Source organism: Hemiscyllium ocellatum, chromosome 4 (genome assembly GCF_020745735.1).
Source record: "Hemiscyllium ocellatum isolate sHemOce1 chromosome 4, sHemOce1.pat.X.cur, whole genome shotgun sequence".
NCBI classification, from domain to species: domain Eukaryota; kingdom Metazoa; phylum Chordata; class Chondrichthyes; order Orectolobiformes; family Hemiscylliidae; genus Hemiscyllium; species Hemiscyllium ocellatum.
Genome location: NC_083404.1, coordinates 126,230,514 through 126,255,625, shown reverse-complemented (window position 1 = coordinate 126,255,625; position 25,112 = coordinate 126,230,514). Strand labels below are relative to the sequence as shown.

The 25,112-nt window shown below is 39.6% G+C and overlaps 2 protein-coding genes and 1 long non-coding RNA gene across 6 annotated transcripts in view; 2 read left to right on the top strand and 1 right to left on the bottom strand.

Annotated features, from left to right (window-relative positions):
• ndufv2 (NADH:ubiquinone oxidoreductase core subunit V2) overlaps positions 1-20,854 on the bottom strand; it is a 35,200-nt gene extending 14,346 nt beyond the window's left edge. For both annotated transcript variants that reach the window (XM_060823845.1, XM_060823846.1), the window contains exons 1-4: positions 20,749-20,854; positions 7,964-8,032; positions 4,384-4,446; positions 2,677-2,793 (exon numbers count right to left, since the gene is read on the bottom strand). In XM_060823845.1, coding sequence (XP_060679828.1) covers positions 2,677-2,793; positions 4,384-4,446; positions 7,964-8,032; positions 20,749-20,820 — 321 coding nt within the window. In that variant the 5' untranslated portion in view covers positions 20,821-20,854. The remainder of the gene's footprint in view (positions 1-2,676; positions 2,794-4,383; positions 4,447-7,963; positions 8,033-20,748) is intronic.
• The window catches only part of LOC132815094 (uncharacterized), a 56,176-nt gene extending 35,037 nt beyond the window's left edge, over positions 1-21,139 (top strand). Inside the window, exons 2-3 of one of the 2 annotated variants that reach the window (XR_009644625.1) lie at positions 650-720; positions 20,658-21,139. This is a non-coding gene — a long non-coding RNA (uncharacterized LOC132815094). Of the gene's footprint in view, positions 1-649; positions 721-3,229; positions 4,315-20,657 lie in introns of those variants that run through there. The other variant, XR_009644624.1, reaches the window with a different exon arrangement.
• A 1,287-nt stretch (positions 21,140-22,426) lies between these two features.
• acss2l (acyl-CoA synthetase short chain family member 2 like) overlaps positions 22,427-25,112 on the top strand; it is a 75,086-nt gene continuing 72,400 nt past the window's right edge. Inside the window, exons 1-2 of one of the 2 annotated variants that reach the window (XM_060823843.1) lie at positions 22,427-22,636; positions 23,704-23,863. The gene's annotated coding sequence lies outside the window, so the exon portion shown is untranslated. The remainder of the gene's footprint in view (positions 22,637-23,703; positions 23,864-25,112) is intronic. The other variant, XM_060823844.1, reaches the window with a different exon arrangement.

Genomic DNA, 25,112 nt, shown 5'->3' with positions numbered 1-25,112 from the left:
TCCTTCCTACACTCAATTGCAGAATTGTGCCCTTTAGTGTATATTGCCTCTTTCTGTTCCTCTTAGAAAAATATATCCACTTCACACTAAGTTATTTGCTATATTAATATCAATTCCACCAGTTCGGCAATATTCTTATAGAGTCAGAGTCATATTTGAAGTTAATCACTATCTTCCTCATGGTCCTTTATGCTTCCATAAGTTTAGAACTTGTGCCTTGAATACAACTCTAGCTCAAAACCAAGAGAAGCAGTGGTTCCAGTTATAACCTTTGGCTCACTCAAACATTTATTCAATCACCATTGTACTTGCCTTTAACCAATTTTGTTTGCATGGTGCATTAATTTGGTTCCTAGAATGAAGGATGTCTCATAAGAAAATGTTGATAATGTTGACAGGGCTTTTCTCATCCTCAATGTTGTGACCATCTTCTACATGGTACAATATTTATATTGTTTCTCAGCATTTTGTGGGCATTGCACATTTGAGGATGGGGCGAGTGGGTGGTGATGATAAATGGGATTATGTGTGTACCATATCTGAATGGGCAAGCTGAATTAAATAGTTGTGTTCTTAATGACAGAAGCATCATACTAAATATTAGACTGGATCAGTATTCTGTTTTGACTGCATAAATCTCATTTTATAGAATTCAATCCACACTTTTTGCACAAAACTGATAAGAAAACTGATTTTACATCAAGGATAAGCTCTCAATCTGTAAGTGCGTAAGCCATTTTTACTATTGATTGCATGCTACAATTAAGTGTTTTCTTATTTTAGTGACTGCTTTAATCCCCTGGGTCTCTGACAGTTAATATCAAACTTGTACCTCAAAATAACATGGATGCAGTCTAGTGAGCTGAAAAACAGAGCAAAATTGCATATAACTGGAACAGACCACCAACAAAAGCAAGCATGATTAGATTTGCAATACACAACAGATGGCTGCCAACACAATGCCTTATTTATACTGTACTGCTGAAATCAAGATTGTTTCTCAGTAATTCTACAAGTCCATCAAATCAATCTCTGTAGTAAGTCAACATTTTGAAGAAGTAATGTATTATCAAAGCAATATTGTGTAGTACTTTTTAAAGCAGGTAAACAGCCTGCATAATTGAAGAAAAATTATGAAAACAGATGCAAAAAAAACATAGCAGATGGTCAGAATTACAAAACTGAGTCATTCATATGGCAATGTGCTGGGTTTGGCTTCGTCTCAAGAATTCTGAAAACACCATATGATCAATCGTGGTGCAGTAAAGAATAACTTAAAGGCCTCACAATCAGTGGAAAGATTTTTTGGTGGGTACTTGGCTAAAGTCATTAAAATAGACAAACAAAATTTCTAATCCCATCTGTTCCTATCAATATTATTCACCATTGTACATAACTGAAGCCAGCATTTTGTCTTGATGGCGAATAAGATTATTTTTAAATTGTAAAGTGTGACACGTTTGCTTTCAATCCAGCAAATTGAGTATTTAACTTCTAGGACACCCAGACATGAAAATGTGATGACCATACAGAATATTTTCTAATTTAACTTCCAGGTGTCAGTGACCCAGCCACGGCAATATATATTGACCATCCTTGATAGTCTCAAGTGTTAGGCAATCCTTTTGAATGTTACAGTCGTAATGGTGCTTGCACAATGGGAAATTCTCAAAATGTTAAGATTTCAACTTAACAGTTGCAGAAGAATAATTTTAGAATCATAAAATCGTATTGTCTAGCAGGCCCATAGAGACTGTATTGACAAAACCCACTCTAAATCTACAGTAGTCCCACTTTCCAACACCTGGTCTATAGCATTTAATGTTCTATCACTTCAAGTACCTTTCCAAAGTACCTTATGAAGTATCTCACCTAACCTACCTCCTGAACAGTGCATTCCAGAGTTCCACCATCTCCTTGGGGTTGGGGTGGGAGAGAGAGCGCAAGAGAAACTTCCTGTCTTTCACCTTAAAACTATGCCCCCATGTTTCTGACCCTTCAAGTAAGGAGAACAGCTATATTCTGCCCACCTGTCCATGCCCCCGAATCTTACGTCAATCAGGTCCTCTGCCAGCCTTATCTATTCTAAAGAAAACAACACTAGGCTGTCTAACATCTCTTCACAGCCAAACTGCTCCATCCCAGGCAACATCTGATGAGTCTCCTTTACAACCCCTCCAGTGGAATCACATCCTTCCTATGATGTGGTGACCAGAACTGCGCACAGTTTTCCAACTGTGACCGACCAATGTTTTGTACAGCTGCAACATAACCTCACTGCTCTAATAATCTGTGCCGAGACTGATACAGGCATGTGTCCTGTATGACTTGTTAACTGGCCTACTAACCTGTCCAGCTGCCTTCAGGAAGCAGTGGACAAGTACTCCAGGATTAATGTTTTGCTGAGTTTGTTTTGTGTCCGTATATCCAAGCTAGGATAATTTGCAAACTTGCTGGCATTACAGTTCCAATAAAAAAAATCTCCAGAATGTGAAAAGAAAGTGAGACCCCTATACAGATTAAGAAACTGTAACAAATGCAAAAAAGAGTCACCCTACATAGTCCTACAGATTAAAACTAGCAAAAGTCTGCTTAAAGGTATGTACAATTTTTTTTTAAAAGAAAACTGATTGGGGGTATACAGAGATATAAAACAGTTTTGATCATGCTTGTTACCTTATTCATGGCAGAGATAGGTAGCCAACCATGTTGTCTCTGAGCCAGATCTAGCACTGGGATTACAGCAGCTGATTTATGACCTTCTGGATAACTACAGAGAATAACATCGAGCCGCTATAAAAATAAACAAAAATACATACACTAAGTGTTTGGTTAGCTATGTACTGATTACTAAAATTAATCAGATAGTTAGAACACTGCCTTATTGTTTGTCCTGTAGTATAACAATGGGTTTAATGTCACAATCTGCCACACTAACTTCTCAAAATACTGCTGCAATACTGCAGGGAGAGTGGAAGCATTTGCATTTCTTGACCCAAAAGCACTTCATAAGAAATGTAAAAAAAAGTGAACATGGATAAAGGAAAATAAAACCTTTTAATGAGTGGAAGCACCAATTATATATCACACTGGTAGTACCTTTATTATCATCACTTAAAATTTAATTGTATCAACTTAAGTGCTATATTTTGTTATGCCCCAAGTACATCTTAAGTGCTTCAAAACAATTTATGACATTTGAGCTGTCAATATTTTTTCAATAACCTAGATACATGAAGACCAACTCTCAAAAAACAGTCAAATCGGATTCGAAACATCCAGGAAAGATCAATTCTGGGCGATGAGAGAAAGGTCACCCTGACCCACAAATCTGAGAAGCTGCTCCTACAATCACATTTTCTTATTCATTCATGGTATTTGGGTATACCTGGCTAGTTCAGCATTTATTGTCCATTGCTAAATTCCCTCAAGGTGGTGGTCTCTGATCTTCTTGAAATGTAACGGTCTGTTTGGTTTAGGTGGACTCACATTGCCATTAGGCAGGGAGTTCCAGTGACCTAGAAACACTAACTATGGAAATATATTTCCAGATCAGAACACGAAGTGGCTTAGAGAGGAACTTATTTGTGGCGGTGTTCTCACATGTCTGTTGATTTGTCCTTCTCGGTGGTTTAGGGTTAGGATTGTAATATCAAATCATGCTCCTCAGCTAACAGATACTTCCACCAATATAAACTGTTTGATTAAAGATACCATGCAGCCAATAAGACCAGATCTTCCTTGCTACGTGCCAATAGGAATGTGGGGGCTACTCCCAATGCTACACTCTCCCAAAGCCTAGGATCACCCAGGAATCCAGGCCACAGGTGAGGCTTGCAGGAGGAAAATAGTGGGGTGGGGGAGGTTCAGCAATGGGCAGCTTTCAATATTAGGCATAGAGTTATTTGAACAATATCACCAAAAGCTGACCCACTGTCTGCCCAAGAATCCACAAGTAATGCCAGCAAGTTTGCATATTGATCTTTAAACACGAAGATGCCTTCACAGGCTACTAGATGAATAACAGTGGGTGATAATACATAGCTCTAGCTGGGAATTAGTGTCCTCTTAAAGGCCTCAATTTGAGACAGGGCAGGAGAATTTCCACCTTTCACAAACCCAATCAGGACAGTGCCAGAATGGCGGAGGAGTCCTCATCTTTCCAATGGCTGGGGGAACACGACAGATGGAACAGCATTAATTAGCTGAACTGGCTCGATACTTCGCACTTGGCTTAGCATAACCTCTTCAGTGTAGGGTTCAATCCCCCTTCCAGCTATTATAATATTACCTAAAATTAGAAAATTCAATAGAATATTTGCAAATATTGTTTGGTGATCCTTCCAAAAGGAAAGTTTAAGTTAAAAATATCAATGTTCTTACCTTATAATTTTCTGGTGTGAAATCAAATGGTGTGTCTGGATTGTTATCAGGAGTATCTCTATGCTTAAATGGGAAAAAACAGAGATTTTATACACTGATAATGGAAAGCAGCTCACTTCTCTATATAACAATAATTCACACCTTTAAAGTTGTTAAATGGCACCATAAAGGATCTTGAATGAAGAAAAAATAATCACAGGGATATCAAGCCACCAATCAATGGGTGGTGAAAGCAAGTAAGACAAGGGGGTGAGTTTGAGAAGTCTTGACGGAGTGAAGAGGATCAATCGTGTGTATGAGTTTAAGAGATCATTCTCTAAAGCACCCAAAAGATTGCTGACCATTTTGGAGAAGCAGGAAAGGTGATGCAAACAGAGGCCAATCATAAGAATATTGGTGTATGCATGAATTTATGAAGGACAGTGAAGTAATGAAGGGTGAAGCAATGGAAGAATGTTGATGTGATCAAGGACTTTAGAAATTATGCACTGTAACAGGAGGCACTGAATACAAATGAGGAAACATTGAGGCAGTTCTTTCTTTTGAAAAATATACTTAATAAAAATTACAAATGTACATTATGCAAGTTAAAATTTGATAAATAAAATGCAAAATTGGACCAATTCCTTACAATAGCGTGTAGCACTCTGTGGCATTCTACCATACTTACAATTATAGAATGTGTGTGTACCATTTACATTTCACATCATTCTCTGCGTACAGCAATTTACATAGTTTAAAGCGTTCCCATCCAATCATCTGAAATCTATGACCTTTCCTGATTGACACTTTGCAGTAGGTGTCCCAGCTTTAGTCTTTCACGAAGTTCATGGATCTTGATTGTGTCAGTCTATAACATTCGGCTTTGCACACTGGAAGACCAGCAAGTTTCAAGCAGATCACGGATCACCAAGTTTGTGTTTTACAGTAGCGGCTGATGCATGTCTGAGCCCTTGGGAACAGTCTGTCAAATAGAGTCCTCTATAATAGGGCCACTCAAAATCTCAACAAAAAACACCATCTCATTCCAGATCTGCTTTTGAAAATCATATTCCAGAAGTATGTGGACAACTGTCTCTTGCTCAGACCATTGCACAGCAGTGTTAAGATCTCAAGTATCTGTGACAGATCTGACAAGAGAGGGCCTTCTTACCACCAATGAAGTTATATGCTGGTGTTCATTTGAAACTTCTGACAATGAAGCATTCTGTCAAATAGATTTGCCAGTCCACTTAGACATCCAACAGATTGTACATCTGCTGTTCTTTGCAGGACTTTGAAGTCTTTTACATGTGGATTACTGCTTATTGGACTAGTGGTCCAAGATTTCTTGGGCACAAAAAAAATACATGGACAGGTGGCATGGGATAGTCCAACTAATGAAAAATTTCATAACAATGTGCAAAAACCATCCAGAGCAATATCAGGGTCAGGGAGGAGGACCTTCGCATGTTGTGAGTTTTGTATTGCATACAAAAGGGTCTACCCTCAGCCTTTGCACAAATGATGGCCATAAAGATGAGAATGGCAATGGTTTCTTCTTTTATCTGTAAATTAGTATGTGGTTTCTCTGCACACCTGAATTGAATGTGGAAATCAAAGCATAGTTTTTTTTTGGTGGATTTCATCTCCTCTACATCCTTGTTCAAGAATACAATTTTGAAAATGTATTTCCATTTAACATGCTGATAAGTAATCATTTCAGACCATAAATCTGAAGACTAGTTAGTTTGATAGTGATTACAATTCTAACTATTTCTTACGCATTTTTGCCAAGTTGCATTCTTAGAATTAAAATCCTAACTGTGTGGAAACAGACCTCTTAGCTCAACAAGTCCACACCAACTCTCTGAAGAGCATCCCACCCTGACCCATTCCCCTATATTTACCCCTGACCCAAGCACCTAACCTATACATCCCTGAACACTATGGGCAATTTAGCACAGCCAATTCACCTAACCTGCACGTTTTTAGACTGTGGGAGGAAACCAGAGCACCGATGGGAACCCATGCAGACACGGGGTGAATGTGCAAACTCCATACAGACAGTCGCCAGAGGCTGGAATCAAATCCTGGTCCTTGGTGCTGTGAGGCATAAGTGCTAACCAGTGAGCCATCGTCCTGTCCCATTCTGGGCTCAGAAAATATCTTAAAAGTCAGAATGTGTTCACAGATTGTCTAGGATAGAACAATGATTCACAGGCGCCTTAAAAGGGTTTGAAAAATATTTTCTGTGTCATGGAAATAATTTTTAACATTTTGTGTATGCCATGTAACTACCCTACGGACACCAGCTAAAATATTTCAGTTATCATAGATTGGTATATTCAGAAGTCATAGCAAAGCGTAGTGAAAACCCTTTTACTGTGAAACATAACAAGTAGTTAAAATGTCTCCCAAGTGACCTCAGTTTAAGTATCATGCATTTGCAGAATCTACATTTTAACCAAGACTATTTGTCATAAATGAGAGAGCAGGAAACAATAATCATATTCTACATCTGATAAATTGAACCACAGGGCAGAAATTACAGGATTAGCAGTGCTGTATTTAACAAACAATTTCTCAAAACAATGCCAAGCAGAAGGTGAAATCAGTAATCTCAATGACAGATTAATTCTCCTCTCAAATTCACCTAATTAGTGGTGTCTCCCTTTCTGTAAAGGAAGGCTAACACATTTTGTATTTACCACTGCCTGTTTTTTGCAATTCCATAAGAGAAACAAATATATTTATTGCCCACTCCTAGTTACTTTGCAGAAGGTGGTGGTGCACTGCCTTTTTTAAACTTCTACAATCTATTTGGAGGATATAAGAGTTTATGCATTGATCTCAAAACTACGATTCTGATAGCACAAAGTTTTGCCATTTATAGACATGTGGACTAGTTGAGGAATTACACTGCTTCTATTTACTACTTTAAAAGCAGTACTATTTGCAACCAACATTCTAGTAATGTACTCCAAAATCTGCTGCAGCACACCAACACAACAATGACGGAACATTATATATTCCCACTTTAGTGTCAACTATACTTGTGGTGACAGTCTAACAATACACAGTAGACCACTTAGGACTGAAGAGGACACATTTCTTCACCCAGACAGTACAGAGTCTGTGGAATTTTCTGCCACAGAAAGAGGTGGAGGCCCAAACATTGAATTTTTCTGTAAGGAGACTGATATAGTTCTTGGGCCTAAAGGGATCAAATAGTATGTGGCAAAACGAGAACAAGGTACTGAGTACTGAGTGGAAGATCAGCCATGATTAGATTGAAGGGCTGAATAGCCTACTCATGTTCCTATTTTCTGTGTTTCTATGATTTCAATATCTCTGACATGGGAAATAGTACTATTCATGTGGAATGAACATACTCTAACTGCTATTTCAAGAACCTTTTATGTCAAAGAGACTTTCAACTTATCAACCCTCATCTCAGGACTAAACCCATGACACCATAGGTGAAAACAAAGTTCTAACCACTGCAGCATGAAGTTAAAGCAAAAAGAAATAAACAAAATGAATTAACCCATCAGATTTTTAAAAAAAATGTCCTTTGCATTGTGCAGTAATTGCTTACCACAAATGAGGCTGCACCACTTCCTCCTGCACATTGAGCTGTCCTTTGTATATGACGAATCTGTCTCACCTAGAATGCAAGTATTAAAATGTTAACATTCTTGAGCCATTATCAGACACACAAATACTGTGCTATTGTGGTCAGTGTTAAATGTAATGTCCTTTCAGATCATTTCTACAAGTACTGATGGAGAACCACATAGTCTAACCTCAGCAGTCACTTATCTACATGATTATAACAATTAGTAAAAGACACGATGATGAATTTTTTAAAATGTTGTATTGCAATGCAAATGCACAGGTAAGCATTACAAATATATGCAAGTACTCAAAAGAAATTACACAGCTCAGTTCACATTCACGAAAGGAAACAGGAATTCTGTAACTGCACCTGGAACTTGTTAAGAGTATTGAAGAAGTACTTTTAAGCACATAAAGGCCAACATTTTGAAAGATGGTAACCCAACTGGATTACAGTCAGGTTCTCAAACTTCTTATGCAAATAGTAAGAATATATGATAAAACAATAAATATATGCTTGTGAATAAAATACATTAAAAACAGGAAGCAGAGCCAGGGACAAAAAAATCACAATGAATTCTTGTTCTGTACATCATTACGTGGCAAATGTCACAACTCATATTCTCAATGCTCCACTGGTTTTTCGTTGTGACTTTCAAAGCAACATCAGTGAAGGCATGGGAGCAGTTCGCTCATCTTCAAAAATACAAAATGAAATCTAAAGAAATGGAAATTTAGTAGACAGTAAATGTAAGGGGGGAGGGAGGGGGCAGTGAAAGTGACAGTATTTTGGTGTTGTAGGTACAACTAGGTCTACAAACATTTTTAAAGTTGATGAAAAATAAAAACTAAAACATCTTTCAAGAAGCTGGCATGGGGGGAGAGGAAGACAAGAAGAGAAAGGGGGGGGGTGGTTTAAGGCTGTCTCTATGTAAAATACTTCAATTTAATGCCTTTAGCCATAACCAACAGCTGTTCATCCGAGCTTGTGACAGCTGGTTCCTGAAATGGAATTTCAAAAAGTGCATCTTTGAGTATCCTCTCATAGTAAATTATGGTGACATTACCATCAGATCAAAGGTTTTGTGTCACTCAAATCCAATTTAATGGGGATATTTCTTATATTTTTAAACATGCATTATACAGTTAGGAGGATTGAAATGCTTCCAAACTGCTAAATAGACAACTTAAGTTTCAAAGACCTAATTTTTAACAAAAGTCAGAAACCGAACTTCAACAAGTGAGCAAGATCGTGTTAACATTGGCAACACCACTGAAATTCACTTCATGTGAATTACTAAAGTTTTCATAAAATCCCATGGCAGAGACTTCTCCAGAACCTTTTTAGGAAATTACTTCCTGTTACCCTTTAAGTGGAAAAAAAACTCAACATCCCACTAATCTTTATTTTACTTTAAATCTATTTCTCCCCAAATGCCCTTGAAAAGGCAGTGATGAATTATAGCCGTGAATTGATGAAAGTTCACATGACACAGATGCATTCACTGTGCTGTTAGAAAGGGAGTTCCAGGATTTTTATCCAGCAGTGAAGAAACTGCACTATAGATCTAGTGGCTAAGTGGCTTGGAGGGGATCTTGGAGGTACTGGTATTCCCTGACCTGCTGGCCCTCAATTTTATAAATCTCAATGAAATCTCCCCTTCGTCCAAAGAAAGCAACACTAGACCAGCCAATCTTGCCTTAAATCTCTTCATTCCTGGTATCAACCATATACAACATGGAACATTACAGCACAGTACAGGCCCTTCAGCCCTTGATGTTGTGCAACCTGTGGAACCAATCTGAAGCCTATCTATCCTACACTATTCCTTTTTCATCCATATATTTATCCAATGACCATTTAAATGCCCTTAAAGTTGACAAGTCTACGACTGTTGCAGGTAGTGCATTCCACACCCCTATTTCTCTGAGTAATGAGATTACCTCTGACATCTATCACCCTTCAATTTAAAGCTATGTCCCCTTCTGCTAATCATCACCATCTGAGGCGAAAGGCTCTCACTGGCCACCCTATCTAATCTTCTGATTAGCAACATCCTGGTAAGTCTCCTCTGGACCTTTTCCAAAGCCTTCACATCCTTCCTATAATGCGGTGACCAGAACTGTACACAATACTCCAACTGCGGCTGCACCAGAGTTTTGTACAGCTGCAGCATGACCTTGTGGCTCCGAAACTCAATCCCTCTACTAACAAAAACTAACACACCATATATGCCTTCTTAACAACCTTATCGATCTGGGTGGCAACTTTCAGGAATCTATGTACATGGACATCTCTGCTCATCTACACTACCAACAATCTTACAATTAGTCCAGTATTCTTTATTCCTGTTGCTCCTTCCAAAGTGAATCACCTCACACTTTTCCACAATAAACTCAATTTGCCACCTCTCAGACCAGCTCTGCAGCTTATCTATGTACTTCTGTAATCTGCAATATCCTTCAGCATTATCCACAACTCCACCAACCTTAGTATGCAAATTTACTAACCCATCCTTCTATGCCCTCATCTAAGATTGTTGGTAGTGTAGAGGTTAGTAAAAATGACAAACAGCAGTGGCCCCAAAACAAGATCCTTACGGGACACCACTAGTAACTGGACTCCAGAATGAACATTTCCCATCAACCACCACTCTGTCTTCTTTCAGCTAGCCAATTTCTGATCCAAACCGCTAAATCACCCTCAATCCATTCCTCCGTATTTTGTGCGATAGCCCACTGTCGGGAACTTTAATAAACGCCTGACTGAAATCCATATACACCACATCAACTGCTTTACCTCATCCACCTGTTTGGTCACCATCTCAAAGAACTCAAGGTTTCTGAGGCATGCTCTACCCTTCACAAAATTGTGCTGACCATCCCTAATCAACTTATTTCTCTCTAGATGATTATAAATCCTATCTCTTCTAACCCTTTCCAACACTTTACCCGCCACCAAAGGAAGGTTCACTGGTCCATAATTGCCAGGGCTGTCTCTACTCCCCTTCTTGAGCAAGGGAACAACATTTGCTATCCTTCTGGCACTATTCCAGTAGACAATGACGACATAAACATCAAAGCCAAAGGCTGTGCAATCTTCTGCCTGGCTTCCCAGAGCATCCTAGGATAAACCCAGTCTGGCCCAGGGGACTTATCTATTTTCACACTTTCCAGAATCGCTAACACCTCCTCCTTGTGAACCTCAATCCCACCTAGTCTAGTACCCTGTAATCTCCTCGACAACACTGTCTTTTTCCAGTGTGAGTACTGATGAAAAATATTCATTTAGTGCTTCCCCTATCTCCCACTCCTATCCTTGATTGGCCCTAATCTTTCTCTAGTCAGTCATTCTTTTATTCCTGATATACATATAGAAAGCTTTAAAGGTTTTCCTTGATCCTATTTGCCAATAATTTCTCTTGTCCCTTCCTGGCTCTTAGCTCTCTCTTTAGGTCTTTTCTGGCTAACTTGTAACACTCAAGCACCCTAACTGAGCCTTCACATCTCATTCTAATAAGCCTTCTTCTTTCTCTTGACAAGAGATTCAATTTCTTTAGTAAACGACTGCTCTCTCGTTCAAACATTTCCTCCCTGCCTGACAGGTACGTATTTATCAAGAACACATAGTAGCTATTCCTTGAATAAGCTCCACATTTCAGTTGTGCCCATCCCCTGCAGTTTCCTTCCCCATCCTATGCATCCTAAATCCTGCCTAATCACATCATAATTGCCAGCAATAACCCTTGCCCTGCTTTATATACCTATCCCTTTCCATCGCTAAAATAAACATAACCAAATTGTGTTCACTATCACCAGAATGCTCACCTACCTCCAAATCTAACACTTGGCCAGGTTCATTACCCAGTACCAAATCTATTGTTGCCTTGCCTACACACTGTCAGGAAACCTTCCTGCACACAATGGACAAAAACTGACCCATCTAAAGTACTTGAATTATAGTATTTCCAGTCAATATTTGGAAAGTTAAAGATCCCCCCTGCCGTAACAACTATCCTGTTACTTTCGCTCCTATCCAGAATTAGTTTTGCTATCCTTTCCTCTACACCTCTGGAACTATTCGGAGGCCTATAGAAAACTTCCAACAGAGAGACCTCTTCTTTCCTGTTTCTAACCTCAGCCCATACTACCTCAGTAGATGAGTCCTCAAAATGTCCTTTCTGCCATCTTAGTATTGTCCTTGACTAACAATGCCACTCCTCCCCCTCTTTTACCATCTTCTCTGTTCTTACTGAAACATCTAAATCCCGAACCTGCAACAACCACTCTTGTTCTAACCATATCTCTAAAATGGCCACAACATCGAAGTCTCAGGTACAACCCATGTTGCACCTATCTTATTCCAGTTGCTCCTGGCGTTGAAGTAGACACACTTCAAATCACCTTCCTTTTGCGACCTTAAAACCTAATTTCTGACCTCACTACTCCTGGACACTGGAACTACAATTTAGGTTCCCATTCCCCTGCTGAATTAGTTGAAACCCTCCCAAAGAGCATTAGCAAACTGCACCCCCCACCAGGATATTAGTACCCCTCTGGTTCAGGTGGAGATCATCCTGTTTGTAGAGGTACCACCTACCGCAGAACGAGTCCCAATTCTCCAGGTATCCAAAACCCTCCCTCCTGCACCATTCCTGTAGCCACATGTTCAACTCCTCTCTCTCCCTATTTCTCGCCTCGCTAGCATGTGATAAGGGCAATAAGCCAAATATAACAACTGTTTGTTCTAGTAATAAGCTTCCACCTTGCTCCCTGAATTTCTGTCTTAAATCCCCATCCCTTTTCATTTACTCAGCAGTCCAGTGTCCACTCCTAATCACCTATTCACAAGCTAAATTTTTAAATCATTGACTCACCTTTCCATCAGCCCCTTGGTCGACAATATATAAATATCCCCAATATCTTCTTAATTCAATCACTGTTCAAAAATAACTCAAGTAGGCCCACTTGACCCAAGAATGAAATCAATAAATTATCTTTTAGATTAGGCAAGTATTATTACATAAACTGTCCCAATAGTGTAGCACTGCAATTTCCGTTTTCCAGTTTTGCCTATTCCTCTGCCTCCAATTTCACTTCAAGCTAGAAAAACCCCATCAGCATCCCTGAATTGAGCCCATTATGATACTGAGACTTTATAAAGCTCTGGTTAGACCCCATTTGGAGTACAGTGTTCAGTTTTGGGCCCCATACCTCAGGAGGGTCATACTGGCACTGGAGCTTGTCCAGCGGAGATTCACATGAATGATCCTTGGAATGGTAGGTCTAACATATGAGGAATGGCTGAGGATCCAGGGATTGTACTCATTGGAGTTTAGAAGGTTAAGTGGAGATCTAATAGAAACTTAGAAGATATTAAATGGCTTGGAAAGGGTGGACGCTAAGAAATTGTTTCCATTAGGCAAGGAGACTAGGACCCGTGGGCACATCCTTAGAATTAGAGGGGGTCAATTCAGAACAGAAATGCGGAGACATTTCTTCAGCCAGAGTGTGGTGGGTCTGTGGAATTCATTGCCGCGGAGTGCAATGGAGGCCGAGACGCTAAAGGTATTCATGCCAGAGATTGATAAATTCTTGATGTCACAAGGAATTAAGGGCTATGGGGAGAATGCAGGTAAGTGGAGTTGAAATGCCCATCGGCCATAATTAAATGGCGGAGTGGACTCGTTGGGCCGAATGGCCTTACTTCCACTCCTATGTCTTATGGTCTTATTACTTGCAGTTTTAACTGATCAGCTGAGCTCCTGGGGACCTTTATTCATTAAAATAAAGAATCCAGTCAGATAAAATCAAAAAAACTACCTTTATCATCAGCTTTTTAAATTTATTGTTCACCCAAGTGCATTTAAAATGATTTATCAGCAAGTTTGTATTGTTGCTTAACTGTCTATGATAGCTCCAAGGTCAATTATAGAATGAGTTGGTGCTCCTACCACTGCATGCAGTGCACAACAGCAAAGTGATTTATCTAGTGACATGATCTCAAACTGTAAATACAAATGCAGCCACTGAAAGCAAAGGTACCCAAAAAAACCAATGTTCAATAGTCTGTAGTAAAAGCTGCTGTACTGTTATCGCCCTCTATGGACCTTTCTAGGCAATTCCAGTGTAGTAATTCCATTACTGGCTTCTGTTTTCAATTGTTATAAACTCAATATGTTTGCAATGCATGTTCAACATATAAAGCAGTTTAGATGTTGATTTTGTTGCTATAGAAATGATTACACAATTAAAAATAGATAAACCCAATGTCAGAAAAATACTGACAAAGCAGATATAGATGTAAAGTTAACCTTTATTTACAGACCATGACTGACAAGTCAACCATCACAATCTAAGAGAGATCTCTTTTCTACTAAAGACAATTTTTTTGTTCAAATAACATTCAATGCTCAGCCCAGGAGGCCATCAAATCCATTTTGCCAATGACAGGTCTTAATGTGCTGGTCAAATAGTCTCACGTGTCCCATAACTGAAATTTTTTCCCCCAATTTTCTAATCAACCTGTTCAGAGATGTTATTAAACACCTCTGGAAAAGACAGGACTTGAACCCACACCTTATGGTTCAAAGATAGGGATACTACCAGTGAGCCACAAAAACCCTCGCATAGTCCTGCAATATCTTTTAATTATTCATTAAATGCCCTCTCGAAAATCGTAACTAACTTTCCATCCACCAAAGTGCAATCAGATTATAACTCGCCCCTTTTTTATCTATCCCTGATTCTTCTGCCCATTGTCTTACTTCTGCCACTGAAATAGTTCCTCATTTACTGGATCAAAAATTATTCTGAAAGCCTGCACCAAATCTCCCCCAAAATTCTCTAACATCCTAGTCTATCAAGTCTTTCCACAAAATGCTTTCATAGAATGATTTCAGCACTGGAGGCCTTTTGGCCTATTTATGAGTGCTGCTTAAAAACTACTCAGCTAGTACCACTTTCCTCCCTTTACCCTACACAGAGCTGCAAATATTTCCTCTTTAGATAATTGGCCAATTTCCTTTTGTAACTCATACCTGAATCTGCCTCCACAATGCTGTCCGACATGGCATTCCAGATCCTAACCACTTGATGTGTAGAAGATTTTCCAGAAAGATAATTTCTCCCCAACTATTCTGCTCAGCCATGTGATTTTGAACCTATCAAATCTCCTCACAACCTTCTCTACTCCAAGATGAACAGCATTCATTTCTTCTATGCCAGTTTTACTGAACTTTCATAGCCCCAGAGCCATTCCTTTTTTTTTATTTCAATGTAGCATTAACCTTCATATTGTTTCTGCACAACAAGTGGTTACGATCTGGTATGCACTGCCTGAAGTAGATTCAGTAATAACTTACAATAGAGAATTGGATACAATACTCCAGTTCAGGCTAAACAGCATTTGTTACAAAGCTTCATCATAATATGCTTGCTTTTGTACTCTATGCCCATTTTATTAAAACCCAATACGCTTTAATAACCACGTTTGCAACCTGCCCTGTCACCTTCAATTTGTAAAGAATGAGGACTGCAGATGCTGGAGATCAGAGTCGAAAGTATGGTGCTGAAAAAAGCACAGGTCAGGCAGCATTCGAGGAGTAGGAGAATCAATGTTTCGGGCATAAGCACTTCATCAGGAACCAGGCTCATTCCTATTGAAGGGCTTATGACTGAAACATTGATTCTCCTGCTCCACGGATGCTGTCTGGCCTGACCTGCTGTGCTTTTCCAGCACCACGTTCTCAACCACCTTCAATTTGTGCCAGGTCCTTCTGCTCCCCTTTAAAACTGTACCCTTCCTCATTCTACATACCACATTTCACTGCATTTCATAACATGTCCAAAACTTCACAGCTGTGTCTTCTTGAAGTCTATCAGTACCATCCTTGTAGTTAATAATACAACTAGGTTTTGCGTCATTAGCAGGTTTTGAAATTGTCCCTTGAGTACATATGTTTATTTGTCTAACTCCAACCCCTGAGAATCCTACTAAATATTTTCTTCCAGTCTAAAAAAAAACTTATACCACTACATTCCATTCCTGTCAGTCAGCCAACTTTGTATCCCTGCTGGCACTGTCCCTTTCAGTCTGTGAGCTTCACTTTTACAGACAAAGCTATTACGTGGCACTTTAAAACCTGCTTTTTGGAACTCAATGTATATTGCATCACTCTAAATGGCCCTCTGTTACCTCGGAAAACTCAAAAAAAAATTAAACAGGGTTTGTCCTTAAATTTGTATTGGGTTTCCTTAATTAGTCCACATTTATAAAAGTGACTGTTAATTTTGTTCTGAATTATTGTTTTCAATGTACTTCCAATCACTGGAGTTAAAGTCTAGTAGTCAGGTTCCATTTACACTTTTCTAAACCAGGATGAAAGGTTAGTAAAACCCTAGTGCTACGGCAATATTTCCATGCTTCAGAACAATTGAAAGAGTCTGACCATTGCAGTTTCAATTTCAATTACTTCTTTCAGTATTCAGTGCTCATCTGGTTCTGCTAACTTATTAATTTTAAATACAGTTACCAATTTAACACATCCTCTTTCACAATGTTTTGCCCAGCTAATGCCTCAACCATAAAATCATAAGAGGTATGAATGGAAGTAAACCATTCAGTAATGGCAGATATGAATCCTCAATTCCATTTTCTTGTGTTTTCCCCCATAAGCCATGATTCCCTACCTACTCAGCTTCTCATAAAATGCCTATATACACACAATCAACATAATGAACCTTTTCTGGACCGTCTCAAATACCAATGTATTGCTTTTTAGATCAAGGGATGAGAACTGTTCAAAGTAGTACTATGCATAGTTTTAGCACAGAGTCCTCCCTATTTTTATACTCTGTTCCCTTTGAAATAAAGGCCATCAGCCCACATGTCTTCCTTGCAACCAGGTGAATGGCTAGCTTGTAATTCATGTAGGAGGACACCCAACCCTGGGCATCTTTCTGCAGTCTCTCCCTATTTTAAAAAAAATCAGCTTTTCTATTCTTCCTGATAAAGTGCACAACCGCCCATTTTCCCACATTATATTCCATCTGATGAGTTTTTGCCCATTCTTATAACCTGTCTATATCCCTCTGTAGACTATCATCTCACCACTTGCCTTCCCACCTATTTTAGTGTAATCTGCAAACCTAGCGATATTACATTTATGTCTCTCATCTAAGTCATTAATATATACTGGAAATAAATGTGGTCCTAGCACTGACTCCTGCAATACTCCACAAGTTGCCATTCTGAAAATGCCCCATCTTATCCCAATTCTGAGTCTATCAATTAGACAATCCTCTAATGTAACATTCCCCAACACCACAAGCTCGGTCTTTGTAAATATGCTTATGGGTAGCTTTCTGGAAATCAAAATATATTACAGCTGCTCGTTCCCAGTTATCTATCTTGCTTGTTACCCGCTCTACAAATTATAATTAAGTTGTCAGGTATAATTTTTCCCTCATGAAGCTGACTCTGCCCTCATTCCTTTGTAATTACCCTTATTTCAGTTTATTCTTGGTGAGTTACTGCAGTGCATCTTCTGGATGTAACACATTACTTCCACTGCATGAAGGTGAAGGGAGTGAATATTCAAGGTGGTGGACTGGGTGTCAATCAATGCTTTCTCCTGGATGGTATAGAGCTTCTGGACTGTTGTAGCTGAACACATCCGTGCAAGTGAGGAATGGTCCATCACACTCCTGCCTTGTGCCTTACAGCTTTGAGAAGACAATAGGTGAGTTACTTGCTACAGAATTTCTAGCATCCTTTCACTTGTAGCCACAGTACTGATATTGCTAATCCATTTCTGGTCAATGGTATCCCCAAGGATGTTGACAGTAGAGGATTCAGTGGCGATGATTATGTCATTCACTATCATGAAGTGATCGGAGTTGTGCAAGGACTAGCATTTGTCATGCAAATATACCTGCCATTTATCAGCACAAGTCTGAATGTTCTCCAGGTTTGTCTGCATATAAACAGAGACTACTTCATTGTTGCAGTCAATGATCAACAAACATCCCCACCACCGATTTCATATTCGAGCGCACATCATCAATGAAGCAGCTGTTGATCATTGGACTCAAGGATAGAGGCTCTTGTGGCACAGTGGTTGTGCCCTGCCTCTGGGCTTGGAGATGCTGTTTTAAGTTTCACCTGCTCCAAGGGTCCATAATCTCATCTCTGAAAAGGGTTTGTTTGGGAAAGAAAGGAAGAAAGAGGATGTTGTGTTGCAGTGGTAATGTCCCTGAATCTGACTTGGAAAGCTTAGGCTCAAGTTCCACTCCAAAGGAGCCAGAATACATCTAAACAGGCTATTTAAAATTATCTACCTAAGGAACTACTGTAGTTATGTCCTTAGATTGAGATTATAGATCTTCAAGCATCACAACGACCTTCCTGTGCTAAATATGAGTCTAACAAGCAGAAATTTCCACCTTCTGTACAATTAAATGCTGTCTTGATCTCAATAGCTGTTACTTGCATCTTGTCCTGGAATTCATCTCTGTTGTTCATGATATCTGATCAAGGTCTCAACTTAATTTTCTAGTCTTGACCCCTGTGATCCTTGACTCCCTAGTTGATTAGCAATCTGTCCAACTCAGATTTAAATGAGGTTCACTGTCTCTAGGATAGAGAACTTCAAAGACTAATAACTAGGAGCATAAATTCCTCCTTATCTCCATCTTAAAAGGGACGTCCCCTTATTCTAAAACGGTGGGCGCCTCATTGTAGAATTGCACACAGGGGCAAAATATCCCCTCAACATCTACCTTAGCAGGTACCCTTAGAAACTTTTCATTGTTCTAAACTGCAAGCAATATTAGCTCAACCTTTTCTTATAAATAATCCCTTCATTTTAGGAATATCTTAGTGAATTCTCCCTGAAAACCCTTCAGTGCAAGTGTATTGATCTTTAAGTAGGGAGGGCAAAACACATTACTGCAGGTATGGTTCATCAGAGCCCTATATAGTTATAACAAGATCTTGAAAAGGGCAGATATTTTTTGATTTCTTAATACACCTTATGTGATATCTAATTCCATGACTTCCTAAAGTAGAGTGCCCAGAAATGTCCCAATATTCTTGCTGGGACCTGAGCTACGTTTCGTAAGTATTGAGTATAACTTTTGTGGTATATGCCTCTACATAAAAAAGCTCTGGCATTTATTGCGTGTCCCTTGATGTTCTTGAGGTAGTAAGCTGCACTCTTGAAGTACTGCAGTCCACCTGCTATGGGTTGACCCACATACCCTTAGGGAGGGAATTCCAGGATGTTGATTCAGCAACAGTGAAGGAACAATAGAATATTCCCCAAGTCAAGATGGTAAGTGTCTTGGAAGAGAACTTGAAGGTAGTGGTGTTCCCATGTAGGGGTGGCCTTATCGAGGTTTTTAAAATCATGAGGGATGTATATAGGGTGAATGGCAGGTGTTTTTTTGCTCTATGGCAGGGATTTTCCAGATCAGGGCATATTTTAAAGGTGACAGGAGAAAGATTTAAAAGGATACAAGGGGAAACTTTTGTTTTTAAAAACAGAGTGGTTCATGTGTGGAAAGAACTTCTAGAGGAAGTCGTAGATGCAGGTACAGTTGCAATGTTCAAAAGACATTTGGATAAGTATGTAAATAAGAAAGATTTGGAGAGAATATGGGCCAAGCGCAGGCAGGCAGGACTAGTTTAGTTTGGGATTATGGTCAGCATGGACGGTTTAGACTGTAGGGTATATTTCCATGATATGACTTCATGACTATCTGTTGCCCTTGTCCTTTTGATAGAAGTGGTTGTGGGTTTGGAAGGTGCTATCTGAGGATCTTTGGTGAATTTCTGCAGTCACCTTATAGATACACTGCTGTTAAGCGTCAATGATGCAGGGATCATTGAAACGTATGGATTCTTAAGAGCTTGACAGGCTAAATGCTGAAATGTTTTCCCTCACAGGACAGTCTAGGGCCTGAGGACATGTTCTCATAATAAAGGGGTGCCAATTTAAGATTGAGATGTGGAGCAATTTCTTCTGAGGATTGACAGTCTTTGTAATTCTTTTCAACAGAGAGCCATGAGGCACAGATTTTTGATTATATTTAATTTAAATCAGAGGTAGGTAAATCATTGATCGGTAGGTAGTTGAAGGTAAAAGGCAGGAAAGTGGACGTGAGGAATGTTGAATCAACCCTGATCCAATCAAATGGCGGAGCAGGTTCGAGGGGGCGAATGGACTCCTCTTATTCTTATGATCACACAAAGATAGATACTAAATCAAAGGAGAAGGGGAATTCGGTAATGGACAAGGCAATTCAAAGCAAGTGAGCACTAATACGCCACTCGTATTCATCAGAAATTCTTAAAAATTACCATCAAGTGGAAAACAATTTGGAATAGAAAAGGAGGTCAGTCCCTGGGGTTGCTGAATAATTCACCTTTTATAACCGATATTGTCAACTAAAACACAATCAGATGGAAACAGGGCAAAACGTAAAAAGAAAGCTGGCGCCACGAAGAGCAGTGAAGGTCAGTGGATGATTAATGAAAGGGTGAAGGAGGTTGCAACAGTTCTGGGTGAAGCTAAACGGCTTCTCCCTGAAGGTCGAACCGCCGCCATGTTAACTCAGCCAGGGCCTTGGTCAAACCTGCAGGCAGCATCAACAAAATCATTCTCTTTCAGACCGGTTACAGCCCTGTGTGCAAACAAAACACACCCGCTCGCTCTGTGCGAAATAACGGGCGATGACTGAACAAGCGGCGTCGGTCCTTACCGAGTGTGAGGCGGCGGAACGGAACAGGCCTGACAGTAACATGGCGACGCAGCTCCGTGTTAGCAGCGGCATCGATACAATCAGTGAGCCACTGCACAGCCTGGCAGACAGCACCTTCAATCAAACTCAGAACTAGACCTCCACCTGGAGGCAATGTTGACAGTCCCTCTCAGCTGTAATGAAGCTTTAGAGAAACTGACAGTCCACCTCCAACTGGGTTTCTATGTAACGACCATAACATTTAGGAGTAGAATTAGGCCATTCAGCCCATTGATTCAATCTAGCATTCGATTATGACTGATATGTTTCTCAACACTCTTCTGCCTTTGTCCCCCGTAACCCTTGATCTCCCTAATAATCAAGAACATATCTATCTCTGTTGAAAATGTGTTGCTGGTTAAAGCACAGCAGGTTAGGCAGCATCCAAGGAACAGGAAATTCGACGTTTCGGGCCAGAGCCCTTCATCAGGGCTCTGGCCCGAAACGTCGAATTTCCTGTTCCTTGGATGTTGCCTGACCTGCTGTGCTTTAACCAGCAACACATTTTCAGCTCTGATCTCCAGCATCTGCAGACCTCACTTTTTACTCATATCTATCTCTGTGTCAAGTATAGTCAATAATTTGACTTCCACAGACTTCTGCGGCAATGAGTTCCACAAATTCACTATCCTCTGGCTGAAGAAATTCCTCCTCATCTCCGTTCTAAAGGCTGTGCCCTTAGGTTCTAGTCTTTCTGAGTAATGCAAACATCTTCCCAATGTCCACTTTATCCAGGGTTCTACTCTGTAAGTTTCAGTCAGATTCCTGCACCCCCAATTCTTCAAAACTCCATTGAGTACAGTCTCAGACTTCTGAATCGCTCCTCATATGAAAAGCCCTTTACTTAGCTTAGCTTACTTACAGTGTGGAAACAGGCCCTTGGGCCCAACAAGTCCACACCGACCCGCCGAAGCGCAACCCACCCATACCCCTACATTTACCCCTTACCTAACATTATGGGCAATTTAGCATGGCCAATTCACCTGACCCGCACATCTTTGGACTGTGGGAGGAAACCGGAGCACCCGGAGGAAACCCACGCAGACACGGGGAGAACGTGCAAACTCCACACAGTCAGTCGCCTGAGTCGGGAATTGAACCCAGGTCTCAGGCGCTGTGAGACAGCAGTGCTAACCACCGTGCCGCCCACGGTAAACCTACTCTCGACTCCTTCCAACACCAGCACACCCTTCCTTAAATATGGAGCACACTGGTTTCCACGAATGAATGATTTGATTGAATGGTGAAGCAGACTCAATGGGCTAAAAGGTTTAATTCTGCTGGTATATCTTATAGTCTATGTCTAGCCTATCTGTTAAACTGATTTTATCTTGCTGATGTCTACAGCTAACCCATGCACTTATGTTTAACCTATTATTTCTGACATGTTAACTTACCCAGCAAGATACTTGATATATATTATAATAAACTCTATATGGTAGACTTATATATACAGCAATAACTTATGTACCCAGCCGAAAGTACAGGTATCATGAAAGCATGCATTTTATAAATTGAATACTTATATTGCATTATTTGTTGATATACATAAATTATGTATAAATTTATGTGAATGTATGTCTAAGAGAAGATGTCAGTGACTATTCTGCAGCTATTCAAAATGGCAGACCTTATTTTCTAAAGCCTTTCCACAAGACATTAGCACGATTATCACCTTCAAGACTGGAGCGATGAGAATGTGAAATTTGCATTGTGGTTGAGTTGAATTGAATAAATCCATGCGAGGAGAAGCTAGGCTGCTACAAAGGGTGGAAAGAACATCGGGATTCTAATAATAGGTTTGAAATCCACATGCAACAAGACTTGGACAATATGCAGATTTAGACTGGTAAGTAACATGTTTGTCACACAAATGTAAGGCAATGACCACCTGTAAGAAGATAGAGTCTAACCATCTTACCTTGATATTCAACAGCATTGCTATCACTGAATCCTCCTTATCAATATCTAGAGATTACCATTGACCAACAACTACCTGAACCAGTCATAGGCTACAGCACCATTTCAAACGCAAGGAATTGACTTCCCAATGCTTGCCACATTAATAAAATCCTGCTTTTGTTTGCAGTTTAAACAGATTAGCATAATATTAGATTAATCAACTAATATAGTCTGAACTAATCATGAAACATTCATTTCCTACAAATATTTATTTTTGTATTCTTCATCCTACATTGTGGTTACTTTTCAGCAACTTGTAGACCACTCTCACTCATGATGTCTTTCCCCATTATTTCCTTATCTCCACAAAAAAAACTATTTTAAATCCTGACCTGAAACAAAGTTCTCTCTTGCTATCATACCAATGTCATATTTGATCATGAGTGCTACACCTAAACCTAGCTTCCTATTCTTCTTCAATGTCATATATATCTAAAAATTCAGGACCCAATCCTTGTCATCCTAAACCACCTCTCCAGAATGGTTATCAGATCATTTTTATTTCAAACATAATCAGAGATTGCTGAAGAAACTCTGCTGAGCACAATTCCTTTTTCTGTTTCAGATTTCCAGTTCTTTGTTTTGGTTTATTTATTTCAGTCTGTGTTCTGTTTGTTTATATTGTTATGAATGCTATGCACAATCATATACAGAGCCTTCCGATCACTCTTTGCTATCTTTGTAACATCTAGATTTGACAATTCTTTGGTTTTGTTTTCCTTCTGCATCTTCCTGCCATTCTCTGATCTCTGTTTCCCCATTTAGATTAAAGTCCTCTATTTTGTTAGTAATGTGGCTGAGAAGAACACCAGTGATTCAGATATAAACCATCCCAATGATACAGATGCCATTTTTCCCAGTACTGATGCCAATGTCCCTCAAACAGGAACTCATTTTCTCCCACACCAGGCATTGAGCTATGCATTCATTTCTCTGATCTACTTTGTTGCTTAGGAGATAGTGAGGGCTGCAGATGCTGGAGATCAGAGCTGAAAAATGTGTTGCTGGAAAAGCGCAGCAGGTCAGGCAGCATCCAAGGAGCAGGAGAATCGACGTTTCTGGCATAAGCCCTTCTTCAGGAACTTTGTTGCTTGCCAATTTTCATGACGTTCAGGTAGTAACCCAGAGATTATTACATTTTGAGGTTTTACTGTCTAATTTAGCACCAAACTTCTCTTATTCCTTCAGTTGAAAATCTTTACTGGTCCTACCTGTGTCTTTGGTACCAACATGGATCACAATTACTGGATGCTCCCCCTCTCACTGTATGATCTCTTCCACCCCAAAGCAGATATCCTGAACCCTGACACTGGACAGACAAATTAGTCATCTTGAATCACACTCTGACTCACTGTTCTGTCTTCTGTTACTGTTACAGTCCTTCATACTCTTCCAACGTGAATGGCTTCCGATGTTCCTAATAGCCTCACACTTCCTTAGTAATTATCAGAACTCTCCAAAGTCTTCGATTTAAATAGAGACTTTTGGGGGCTTCCAGAAGTAGACGAATTGTCCAGGGGAATGATTGATTTCCAGAGTAATTCCTTTGGTGTCTGCTACATCAGAGATACTGCAAAGTCCCCATGTGCAACACCCATCTACATTGCAATAAAGACAGTCTGGCTAACTGATCATGTCATCATGGTGCAGGAAGCCATTCTCTCCACCCCAGAGGCTCCCTGCCTTATTCCTGATGAAGGGCTTTTGTCAATTTTCCCACTCCTCAGATGCTGCCTGACCTGCTGTGCTTTTCCAGCACACTCTAATCTAAACTATGGAAAAATCCAGGCCAATGGCTTTAGCAATTATAATATTTAATTGATGGAAGTTTCTTCTCATATTAACCACTGGATATCTGATACAAATCTAGTCATACATTTGTATGAAATTCCTTTATAACATTTTTTTAAAAAGCATTGTGTCCAACAAGCTGTACGAAATGAGTTAGCAGGCTTAATGAAACATGTTGTCTCCTCCTGCTTCTGTTTCTTACGTTCTTGAAGGATTTTGAGTGTTTATTTGTGGGCTATTCACTGAGGATTGAATATAAACATATTCTCTTTGTTAAAGTTGTGTATAGAAGGTCTTTTTCATAACCTTGTTCGGTAATATTCAATGCTTTGGTCATGTACCGAAACGTGAGGTTTAAATAATAACAAAATAAGCTGATAAAAGTCTAATGAAAAGACTTTGTTCTTCAAGCAAAAAAATGTTTTCAATTTAATATCTCAAATTAGGAAACAGTCTCTAGTGACCTCTGCTGACAAAATTGGAATGCAGATTAAATAACTGAAAGAATTGTAGATAGAGGTCCTATGGTGTTATAGGAAAACAATTTTAGAGTAATAGTAGTAGCTGCTATA